At 50.7% G+C, this 12,389-nt stretch overlaps 1 protein-coding gene across 4 annotated transcripts in view; it reads right to left on the reverse strand.

The window, feature by feature from the left end:
- The window catches only part of MSRA (methionine sulfoxide reductase A), a 253,807-nt gene that overhangs the window by 61,408 nt on the left and 180,010 nt on the right, over nt 1-12,389 (reverse strand). For all 4 annotated transcript variants that reach the window (XM_072143825.1, XM_072143824.1, XM_072143826.1 and 1 more), the window contains one exon: nt 10,697-10,803. In XM_072143825.1, the coding sequence (XP_071999926.1) occupies nt 10,697-10,803 (107 nt within the window). The remainder of the gene's footprint in view (nt 1-10,696; nt 10,804-12,389) is intronic.

Below are 12,389 nucleotides of genomic sequence, written 5' to 3' on the forward strand. Positions count from 1 at the left end.
AGAGGATAAATTCAGTGCCATAAACATCCATGGGCCCGGCAAATATCTGCATAGGTTCTCCACTGAGGCCCAAATAGTGTCTGCAACACTTAAAGGGGTTGTCCACAAGTTCTAATGTTATCCTCTCCCCAGAATATTAATTGCTGCAGTTCAAAAATTTCATAGAACTTTTAGTGCTACAAATTACCTTTAACTATTTGTGAACGTCACAAAGGTATAGTCCCAGGCGAGATGTGTAATCAGATCTTTGTGTATGTTGTTAGTAGCAGACGGACTATGAAATATGTATTTATAATCCAGCATTTTAGTTTTTCCAAGTCCTCACACTGCTGTGCTCTGTGCTCTCTACAGGCAGTGTTGGGTATTGTCCCTGGATAACTGTATGATCATAGCTTTGCGTATGTTGGTAGCAGCAGGACTGTGACATATGGAAGTATATTCCAGTTTTGTAACTTTTACTAGTGCATTGGGGGCGTGTCCTCACACTGCTGTGCTTTGTGCTCTCTACAGGCAGTGTTGGGTATTGTCCCTGGATATCTGTATAATCATAGCTTTGAGCATTTTGTTGGTAGCAGCAGGACTGTGACATATGGAATTATATTCAAACTTTGTATTTTTACTAGTGCATTGGGGAAGGGGGGTGTCCTCACACTGCTGTGCTCTGTGCTCTCTGCAGGCAGTGTTGGGTATTGTCCCTGGATATCTGTGTAATCATAGCTTTGAGCATTTTGTTGGTAGCAGCAGGACTGAGACATATGGAATTATATTCCAGCACTGTAACTTTTAGTAGTGCATTGGGGGTATATCCTTACCCTGCTGTGCTCTGTGCTCTCTACAGGCAGTGTTGGCTATTGTCCCTGGATATCTGTGTGATCATAGCTTTGTGTATGTTGTTGCAGCAGGACTGTGACATATGGAATTGTATGCCAGCATTGTAATTTTGTCCTCACACTGCTGTGCTCTTAGCTGTTACTGCTGATCTATTCTGCGGCACTTCCCTTAGGCTGGATTCACACGACCGTTGCCCGCCGTACCGTAGCACGGCGGGCACACGGCAGCGCGCGGGGAGAGGAGGAGGGGGAGAGCGCAGCTCACCCCCGCCCCTCTCCATAGGGATATATGGCGCACAGCGCCGTATGCCCTGAAAAAATAGGACATGTCCTATTTTTTCACGGGGCACGGAGCAGTACGGTGCCGCACGTGTGCTGCACCGTACCGCTCCCGTGGGGCGCCGTGCGCCCATTGCCGTCTATGGGGGACGTATATCGGCCGTATATACGTCGGCCGTATATACGTCCCCCTTGCGGTAGTGTGAATGCAGCCTTAGAGATACATCTTAGGAGGCTCATCGGAGTAGTTTGAGGATTTGCCCTCATTCCTGGAATATAAATCCATATATCACACTTTTGCTGCTACCAACATAACCCCTAAAGGTCTGATTACACATCTCTCCAGGGACACAACGTCTACAGGGTCACATCTGCTGACAAGTTCCCTTTAAAATAAAATGTGCTTAGTTGCAATACCATATACATCCTGCGGACATGTGTGGCGCTGTTCTGAATGGCAGACAATCCTCTGTGCATTTGTTGGTCCTTGTTGGGTCACACAGCTCCCTCCGCCCTCCCTGGCATATCCATAACATGATAGGTAGAGTTCCCCTTTAAACTTCAGAAACAATTCTCCCTTTGGATGTCCATGCACAGTGTTTCCTTTAGAATGGACGGAACATTGGGAAGGATTCCGGAGACACAAGGTCTCTGCTGGGTGTGAATGTCCCCCGATGAGTGGCAGACTGCGCCCCCTTCCATACACTCTCCACTAATGAAGGCGTTGCTCGTTGTCTGAGCCGGGCGTCCGCTGCACCCGGCGGAATGAAATCCTTCCACGCGAGCGTCCGGGCCGGCACAGGCCTCCGCACACACAATGGCGCTCCCGTATCTCAGCTGCCAGCTGCCTAATATCCTGCATGGAATTGGATTTAGAAACCTACAATTACCCCCTACTCCTCTGTTCTGTGGCAATGACTGGACCCCAAACAACGGCTAATTCATATTAGAATAGTCACCGCGCTCCGAGGAAAATGTCATCTATGGTTACTGTATTATCCGGGGTTATTCTCTCCGATTGTTGCTATTGCGATTACAGAGTTGATATAATACATTCCACAAGGGAATTAGCTCATCTAGGTCTGACCTGTATTATACGCCAGAGCTGCACTCACAATTCAGTAAGTCTCCAGGTGTAACTCAGGATAAGTAATGTCATGTATGTACACAGTGACTGCACCAGCAGCAGATAGTGAGTGCAGCTCTGGAGTATAATACAGGATGTAACTCAGGATCAGTACAGGATAAGTAATGTCATGTATGTACACAGTGACTGCACCAGCAGCAGAATAGTGAGTGCAGCTCTGGAGTATAATACAGGATGTAACTCAGGATCAGTACAGGATAAGTAATGTCTTGTATGTACACAGTGACTGCACCAGCAGCAGAATAGTGAGTGCAGCTCTGGAGTATAATACAGGATGTAACTCAGGATCACTACAGGATAAGTAATGTCTTGTATGTACACAGTGACTGCACCAGCAGCAGAATAGTGAGAGCAGCTCTGGAGGCGGTTACCTCGTTAGAGGAGGGTATGTCTGTGTGTGGAGCTGCTCTGTGCTTGTGCTCCTGAGCTCCTGGAGGAAGATCTGCCCGCCCAGGGCCTGCTCTCTCCTCTCCCAGGGAGGGAGTTAGGTTCCTGGGGATGAGCGAGGGAGCCGACTCCCAGGCCGGTGGGGGGCAGGAGAGGACAGCAACCGGCCAGCGCTATGGAGGACTCATGGGTGAGACGTTCCACCAGGAGTCGTAGTAATACAGCTCCTACTCCCCCTGAGTCCAATGTGAAGCAACACCGTAAGAAGCTGGATGTCCATGATGGTGCGGGTGGGAGCGGTCCTTCCGGGGCTGGAGACATGAAGCGGAGTGCTCACAGAGGTAAGGCTGACCATGCGGGGGGAGGCTGGGCGGTGCAGGGACCCCGGGAGTCTTTGTCCACCTATGCCTCCCGGGAGGAGCTGCGATGTGCCCGCGCCAGGGCGAACACAGCGCCAAAGAAGCGCAAGACGGAGATATGTTGTGAAATTAACAAACTTAAAGCGGATATTGATAAACTGCTGAAAAGAAAAAACTTTATTTGCAACAACAGCAGACCATTTAAAGAAAAACTTTTAAATGATGACCGATTTGCTAAGATGGCTGACAACAGAGAGCAAAGGCTGATGGGGTTGCAGCCTGCGAGCCAGGTGGAGGAGGATGATGATGATGATGATGATAACGAGCAGCAGTTCCCACCTGGCGGCCTGCAGGAAGATCAGCAGGCCTCGTGCAGTGGGCCCCCTGCAGGACAGCCAGCAGTAACACCTCGCTCGGGGGAGGACAGTGACACCGGCAGCCAGGGAGGGGCGCTCATGGCGGAGATCCGGCTGCTCGAGTCCCCAGTGCACATGGAGAACTTTTCTTTTGGTGACGAACTCCCAGAGGAAGCCGCTGGGGGGAGCAGCCGGAGGAAGAGTAAGAAGACCAGGCCAAAGCAGCAAGAAGAGGTACGTTTCATCTTTACCCCCCTCCCTGTACACTCCCCCGGGCAAAGCGCAGGGTCAGTTCACTGTGCAAGCCCTGCTACCCAAACCCCCCCGAGTTCTGCTGTGGACCCGGTGCAAAGGTGCAGGGAGATTACAGGTGTGACATCTGATGTGGCGATGGGCTCCGTCTCTGTTTGTGGTAACAGTGGGGGAGCAGGGGAGGCATCGGCCGCAAGGCCGGACAGTCAGGGCGGCTCGGATGTGGCAATAACATCAAAATCCAGTGCTGTGGTGCGTCCCCCAGTGGGAGGGGGGGATAGCCCGGCACTGGTGGCAGCTTCCGGTGCCTCTCCATGCTGTCGCCGCTGATCACTTGGTTGTGGGGCGGCGGCAGTGTGGAGGGGTCGCTGAGGCTGAGAGCTCCGGACCTCCCAGACAGAAAGTACTCTTTTGTGTCGGTGTTGGGGATAATGATAATTCTATGCAGACCGGAGATCAGCGGCGCCTCACACCGGCTAAGGAGCAGCGGCGATTGTTTCCGAGCCCCAGAAAAAGCAAAATAACATCTGCTACCGATGATGCGGAGGGCACAAGTGCGACAAGAGTTGGGGTCCCCTTTGGGCGATGCTCTGCGAGGGGACCCCTGTCCCTTGTGCCCGAAGATGCGGAGGTGGTCATGTCCCCTGATGTTGTTGCTGGTCCAGCCAGTGTGAATGGTGTCAGTAATGTTGTGGTGGCTAGTGTGAATGGTGTGAGTGGTGCAGAACCGTTACCAGTTATGGGAGTGAGTGTTGGAGTGACTGGTGGTGCAAGTGGCATGGACGTGGGTAGTGTTAATGTGGTGGGTGCAGGGGTTGGTCCGGTTGCTCCCCCAGTGGCGGCCCCTATTAAGAGCTATGCCAGTGTCGCTGCTGGGGGAAGTGGGGTTCCATCATCCTCGTCTCTGGGCTCTGGGGACGGCTTTTTGCAACGGCGCCTCCTGCAGGCCTTACAGAAGGGAGAAAGGACTATCAATGTAGCGGGGCAGGAGGTTGATTTGTCGTTTTGGATAGAGAGGCACGGCCTGTCTGCCTTCCGAGAGCAAAGAGGCAGGGAGACATCATGGTCGCTCCCGACAACCGGGCCGGGTGCTAACCGTAGGAATGTGGTCCGTCTTCGGTGGCGTGGCAGTGATGTGTGTCCCCCTCGGGCACGGGTAGTTGAGCTGCTGCTGAAGATGGACTTCAAGGCGGCTGACATCTTTGCCTTGATCCATCCCTATGGTACATCTGAGTTTGATGTCAGCTTTGTTCGGCCGGAGGGGCTTGAGCTCTTCTGGTCCAACTATGAGCTGAGATACAACGAGCCCGAGTGGCGGGACTTTGCTGTGCAAGCAGTGTCCCGCCAGAGCGAACTCAAGAAAGTGACCGTTCTTACCCGTAACGAATCACTATCTTGCTTTGACATCATGACCTGGATGAATCGTTATGGAGAGGTGCTAGGATTGCCGGAAAAAAATCGTGATGAGTATGGTATCTAGTCAGGGGCCTGGACCTTCATGGTGAAGTTGAGGTGTTCAGGTATCTCAGTCGTCCACATCCCTTCATCAGCCTTCCTGGGGAGGGATCGGATCCTGATCTTCTACCGGGGGCAGCCTAAGCTGTGTCACAGGTGCGGTGACCCCACACATTTCAGCGCAAACTGCACCGTGCAGAAGTGTGCGTTGTGTGGGGGTGTCGGCCATCTCGCTGCATCCTGTACAGGGCAGATTAGGTGTAACCTGTGTGGTGATCTCGGTCACCCGTACAGTCGTTGTCCTCTTTCCTTCGCTAATGCGGGCTCAGCCTCAGCGGATGAAAGCCATGAGGCTGAATCTGCTGGGGAGGGGACTAGCAGAGGCGGAGGAATGGAGGGGCCAGGGAAGAAAGACAGGAAAAAGACGCCTGCCCAGCTAAGGCGTCTAGAGAAGCGTCAACAGGAGAGAGAGCGGGGGGAGTCTCGGGCTGCTGGGACAACCTCTGGCGCTGTCCTGGAGACCACACCTGTCGCTGAGGCCCCAGGGGATGATGTACTGGATGAGGAGGTCAGGAGGATCGAGAGAGAGGAAGGTGCCACGTCCTCAGACTCCTCCCATTATGAGAGTATGGACGAGGATAATAGGGCGTGGCTAGAGGAAAAGCGTAAGCGTGGCGCCAAAAAGAAGAAAAAGGGTAAAAAGAAGGGAGGTGTAAGATCTTCTCCCTCCCTGACTAAGGTACCCAAGGAAGGTGCAACCGACCCCCCACTGGTCGAACTTTCAAATCGATTCCTGGCCCTGGATGGAGCCTCTCCTGCCGATGGAGGGGCTGAGGGTGAAGGGCCAGAGGTGGCGGAGCCTGCAGGAGGTGCCGAGTCTCCCCCTGGGGAGTCGGGGTCCTCAGGAGGGGAGACTGGCCCAGAGTCTGAAGACGAGGATGAGGGGGCAGGTCCTGGATCTGCCCCTGAAGCATCAGAGGTGCGGGAGATGGACACCACAATATGTCTAAAAAGGGGGTGTTCATTTCCCGAGGGTGGTGGTAAGATGGGTAAAAAGAAAGCCGTCTAACTCAATCACTCATGATGGCGGCACCCACTCCGTTGACGCTGGCGTCCATTAATGTCGCCAGCATTAAGTCTGATGCGGCTAGATTTGCGGCCTTTGATTTTCTCGGCCGCGTTGAAGCCGACATTTTATTTTTGCAGGAGACCAGGCTGCCAGATTTGGCGGCCGTGTTTAAAGCTAAGAGGGAATGGAGACATGGGCCTTCCTATTGGTCTCTTGCGGCCGAGCCGTATAGCGGAGTGGCGGTCCTTTTTACCGCACCGGTAGAATGCCGACGAGTTATTGAGTTAGAAATGGGGAGGTGCCTGATCCTGGATGTCCTCATGAAGGGACAAGAACTTCGCCTAATTAACATCTATGGTCCCCAGTCCAAGTGGAACAGGACTATGAGGATCAAGCCCTACCTTTTTACAGGTCGGCAGGTGGTCTTTGGAGGGGACTTCAATGCTGTCACGAGGTCCCAGGATAGGGGAGGTTCCAGAGACAAGCTGACTTATGATAGCATCGCTCTTAATAGCATAGCTAGTGAGGCTCGCCTGGTGGATGTCCACATCCGGCACACCCCAGGCCACGCGGGGTTCACCTATTATAGGGGTAGCTGCAGGTCTAGAATAGACAGGTTTTATTTAAAGGAGGAAGCCATTTCTTCAGCAGTGTCCGTTGTTGAGGTGGAGTTCTCCGACCACTGTCTAATTTTGTTTTCTCTGAATGTTACAGAGACCTCCCAGAGTCAGAGTGGTGGGAGATGCTCAAGAAAAGGGTGGCGAGATTCTTCCGCCAGCTCTCGAGCCTCAGGAGCCTGGACAGGTACCGCCTGTATCAGGGCCTGAGGAGGAAACTCGAGCATCTCGTCTCGACTGGAGGTAGTCGTGAGGACATCTCCAGAGTGAAATCTTTGCTGAAGGGGTGTCAGTACGATAGACACGCATCTTTGGTTTTTGAGAGGGATTACGGGAAATACCGCTCGCCCGACCCTTACAGAAACTGCAAGATGTCAGTGAATGGTAAAGTTGTCACAGGACTGGTTGACAGTACGGGGTCCCTGAAAAGGTCCAGATCAGGGATTCTGGAGGTCGTCAGATCCTTCTACTCGCACCTCTTGGGCAGGAAGGATCTAGATCGGGATGTGATGTCGGCTTTCCTGGCTGAAACTGTCCCTGAGCCAGGAGTAGACCCCTCTCTTGATGTTTTGACCGAAGTGATCAGGGAAGAGGAAGTGAGCCTGGCGATTGAAGGGCTCGCCCTCAAGAAATCGCCGGGTCCGGATGGCTTAACATCCGAATTTTATAAGACCTTTAAGGACGCCTTGGTTCCCCTCTTGACTGAGGTATTCAATGAGTGTCTTTCCTCGGGCGCTCTGCCGAAGTCAATGAGGAGGTCAGCCCTGATCATCCTGTCAAAGGGTAAGGACCGATCTCGTATTGAGAACTGGCGTCCCATAGCGCTTCTCAGTACGGACAGAAAGGTTTTGGCAAAGGTGCTGTTTAATCGGCTGGTGCAGTTTGCGCCCAGGCTCCTTTCGGGGACCCAGCACTGCTCTGTTCCAGGCCGCAGTACATTTAGTGCTGTGCTTTGTGTCCGGGAGGCAGTGGAGCAGGGCAGGGCTGGTAACTGGAAGGGGTACTTGCTGTCCTTGGATCAGGCAAAAGCGTTTGATCGGGTTAACCACGAGTACCTCTGGTCTGTCCTTCTGAGGTATGGCCTGCCGGGGGAGTTTGTCAATTGGCTTAAGGTTTTGTACGCAGGGGCAGAGAGTTTCCCGCTTGTGAACGGTTGGATTGGCCGCTCTTTTGAGGTCGGGTCTGGTGTTCGCCAGGGTTGTCCTCTGAGCCCACTTTTATACGTGTTTGCGATTGACCCATTCCTTAGGAGGGTTGATCGTGGGCCGTTGGTGGGAGTCGGGATGGATCGGGCAGCACCGGAAGCCACTCTAAGGGTGGTAGCGTATGCTGATGATGTCACCCTTTTCATGTCCTCGGGAGGGGAGGCGCAATGGGTGATGTCAGAGGTCGACCGCTACTCAGAGGTTTCTGGGTCCAAGATCAACCGGGATAAGTGTGAGAGTCTCTGGCTGGGAGAGGGAGGTCCAGGCTTTGATCTCCCGGACACTCTTCCAGGGCCCCAGGACTCCGCCAAAGTTCTCGGCATCGAATTTGGCCAGGGGGATTACCCCATGCAAAACTGGGACGGCAGGCTGAAGATCGCCGCTCAGAAGGTGGACCAGTGGAAGGGTTGGTCTTTGATCCTCAGAGAAAGGGTTAATCTGATCAAAACTTACCTGCTCCCGTTGCTGATTTATCTGGGCAGTGTGTGCATGTTGCCAGAACCCCTCTGCACTCGGGTCTACAGTCTGTTCTTCCAGCTGTTATGGGGGAATAGGCTGAACCTTATCAAGAGGGAGGTTACTTACCGCACGAGGAGACAAGGAGGGTTGTGTATGGTCAACCCTGTGGTGTTCCTAGTGAATACCTTTCTTAAGATCAATGTTGCAAACCTCTGGAAAGAGAGGGCTCCTCCGTGGGTATACTCCTGCAGGGGATGGTTTCAGCCTTTCTTCCAGGAATGGGAGACAGGAGGACAAGTGAAGGATCTTCGCACACCGCATGGGCATCTTCCGGCTTACGCTACCCCGGTTCTGAAGGTGATTCGCCGGTGGGGTCTGGGAATGTGGGAGATCAGGACCATGTCGAGGAAAATCCTTGACAAGAGGGTTCTGTTGACCCATTTCCAGAAGCCGCTGACCCTCAGGGATTGCCCAAGTCGGGATCTGGGGGTGGGTTTGAGTCTATTGAATTCCATCAGGATCCCCTTGAAGTTTTGGGACGTGACTTGGCGCTGCTTCCATGGAAAGCTGTGTGTGAGGGACAATCTGAAGTGTAGGAGCTCTGAGGAAAGGGGTTGTCCCCGGGAGGAGTGCGGTGGTCTGCTGGAGAGCATGGACCACTTCCTGCTTCAGTGCCCCTTTAACACAGAGGTGTACAACCGGGTGGGCGCTTCCATCCATTGGCCCGGGTTGGCCGGTCTCTCCTATGCGGAGTGGGCCTATGGAGCATTCAGAGGCCTGGGTGGCCGGGACCGCTGCACGTTATTCCTAGTTAGTGTAGTGGTTAGGTACCACACGTGGAACGCACGGTCCTTAGTTTCGACACAGCGTAAAACCCTACCGGTGGATGAGGTGGTTAGGAACATTCTGGGTGACCTGGTGAAGGTGCGCTCTCTGGAGTATGAGAGGCTGGGCACGGGGAGGGCCTCTCTCCTTTGGAGAGGGTTCTCCTTTAGTGTCCCTTAGTCTGTCATCTCCTCTCCTGGTGTTGGGCTGAAGCTGACACTGTAGATTTTTGTTTTGTGTCCTGAGGTTATAGTGATGTTGGGCTTGCAGGCGCCGAACTTGGACTTTATGTGGTTTTGATATATGTTGATATGTTTAATGTGTTTGTATCTTGTGTACAGTTTGTATATAGTTATATGTAGTTATAGTTCTTGTGTGTATATAGGTTGGTTGGTTTTGGGGTGTTGGTGTTAGGGTGTTAGGTTGGGAGGGGGGTGGACGGGACTTGGACTGTACGATCCTGGGCACTGGACTGGACTATATAGCGCGAACTTTGGACGTTAGACCAGTGTCTGGAGGGAGGGTGATGGGCGTGGGATTTAGTTAGTTATATTTTATGTTATTTTATGTTATTAATGTTATTTCCGTTATATTCATTGTTATTTCTGTGTTTATTTATGTGTATTTTGTTTATTTATTTATTTATGTGTATTTTGCTGTGTATTTTGATATAAAAAAAAAAAAAAAAAATTTAGGTGGTGGGACTGGGTGAAGGTTTTGTTTGTTTTCATGCTGAGTGTGTGGTGTGTGTGTGGCTGGGCCAGGAGGTTTTGTAAGTTTATTTTCGTTTATATTTGTTCTTTTGTAATTCTTTTGCCAGAAGTTATGGCTTCATTTATGTTTATTATTGTTATGTTTTTCACTTTTATATAAAATAAAAGATTTACAGGATGTAACTCAGGATCAGTACAGGATAAGTAATGTCATGTATGTACACAGTGACTGCACCAGCAGCAGAATAGTGAGTGCAGTTCTGGGGTATAATACAGGATGTAACTCAGGATCAGTACAGGATAAGTAATGTCATGTATGTACACAGTGACTGCACCAGCAGCAGAATAGTGAGTGCAGCTCTGGGGTATAATACAGGATATAACTCAGGATCAGTACAGGATAAGTAATGTCATGTATGTACACAGTGACTCCCCCAGCAGAATAGTGAGTGCAGCTCTGGGGTATAATACAGGATGTAACTCAGGATCAGTACAGGATAAGTAATGTCATGTATGTACACAGTGACCCCCCCAGCAGAATAGTGAGTGCAGCTCTGGGGTATAATACAGGATGTAACTCAGGATCAGTACATACTTGCTTGCTGCAGGTTATTTTGTATATCTCTATATACTGTACACAGCAGACTTCCTGCAGGACACGCGCTGTTATCTCCCTCTATATGTGACGGGATGACTCAGGTTGTGTGTGTGTGGGATGGAGAGGTATGTGGTGATGGACCTACCTTCTGATAAGCTTCTTTGGATCTCAGCGCGGCGTCCGTCTGTTCCTGGTTATACGTGTAGATTGCGGAGCGGTACATGGTTCCACAATCATTACCCTGACGCATCCCTGGTAAAGGAAAGAGACATGAGAATCAGTATGAAGCGTCTCATATATGGACGGACACTACACACACCCTACATACACTATGACAGGAGTATACACACACCCTACATACACTATGACAGGACCATACACACACCCTACATACACTATGACAGGACTATACACACACCCTACATACACTATGACAGGACCATACACACACCCTACATACACTATGACAGGAGTATACACACACCCTACATACACTATGACAGGACTATACACACACCCTACATACACTATGACAGGACTATACACACATCCTACATACACTATGGCAGGACTATACACACACCCTACATACACTATGGCAGGACTATACACACACCCTACATACACTATGACAGGACTATACACACACCCTACATACACTATGGCAGGACTATACACACACCCTACATACACTATGACAGGACTATACACACACCCTACATACACTATGACAGGACTATACACACAACCTACATACACTATGACAGGACCATACACACACCCTACATACACTATGACAGGACTATATACACACCCTACATACACTATGACAGGACTATACACACACCCTACATACACTATGACAGGACTATACACACAACCTACATACACTATGACAGGAGTATACACACACCCTACATACACTATGGCAGGACTATACACACACCCTACATACACTATTACAGGACTATACACACACCCTACATACACTATGGCAGGACTATACACACACCCTACATACACTATGGCAGGAGTATACACACACCCTACATACACTATGGCAGGAGTATACACACACCCTACATACACTATGGCAGGACTATACACACACCCTACATACACTATGGCAGGACTATACACACACCCTACATACACTATGACAGGACTATACACACACACTACATACAGTATGACAGGACTATACACACACCCTACATACACTATGGCAGGACTATACACACACCCTACATACACTATGACAGGACTATACACACACCCTACATACACTATGACAGGACACTACACACACCCTACATACACTATGGCAGGACTATACACACAACCTACAAACACTATGACAGGAGTATACACACACCCTACATACACTATGGCAGGACTATACACACACCCTACATACACTATGACAGGACTATACACACACCCTACATACACTATGGCAGGACTATACACACACCCTACATACACTATGACAGGACCATACACACACCCTACATACACTATGACAGGACTATACACACACCCTACATACACTATGGCAGGACTATACACACACCCTACATACACTATGACAGGACTATACACACAACCTACATACACTATGACAGGACCATACACACACCCTACATACACTATGACAGGACTATATACACACCCTACATACACTATGACAGGACTATACACACACCCTACATACACTATGACAGGACTATACACACAACCTACATACACTATGACAGGAGTATACACACACCCTACATACACTATGGCAGGAGTATACACACACCCTACATACACTATGACAGGACTATACACACACC

The sequence above is a fragment of the Engystomops pustulosus genome, chromosome 3 (genome assembly GCF_040894005.1).
Source record: "Engystomops pustulosus chromosome 3, aEngPut4.maternal, whole genome shotgun sequence".
Taxonomy (NCBI): Eukaryota; Metazoa; Chordata; class Amphibia; order Anura; family Leptodactylidae; genus Engystomops; species Engystomops pustulosus.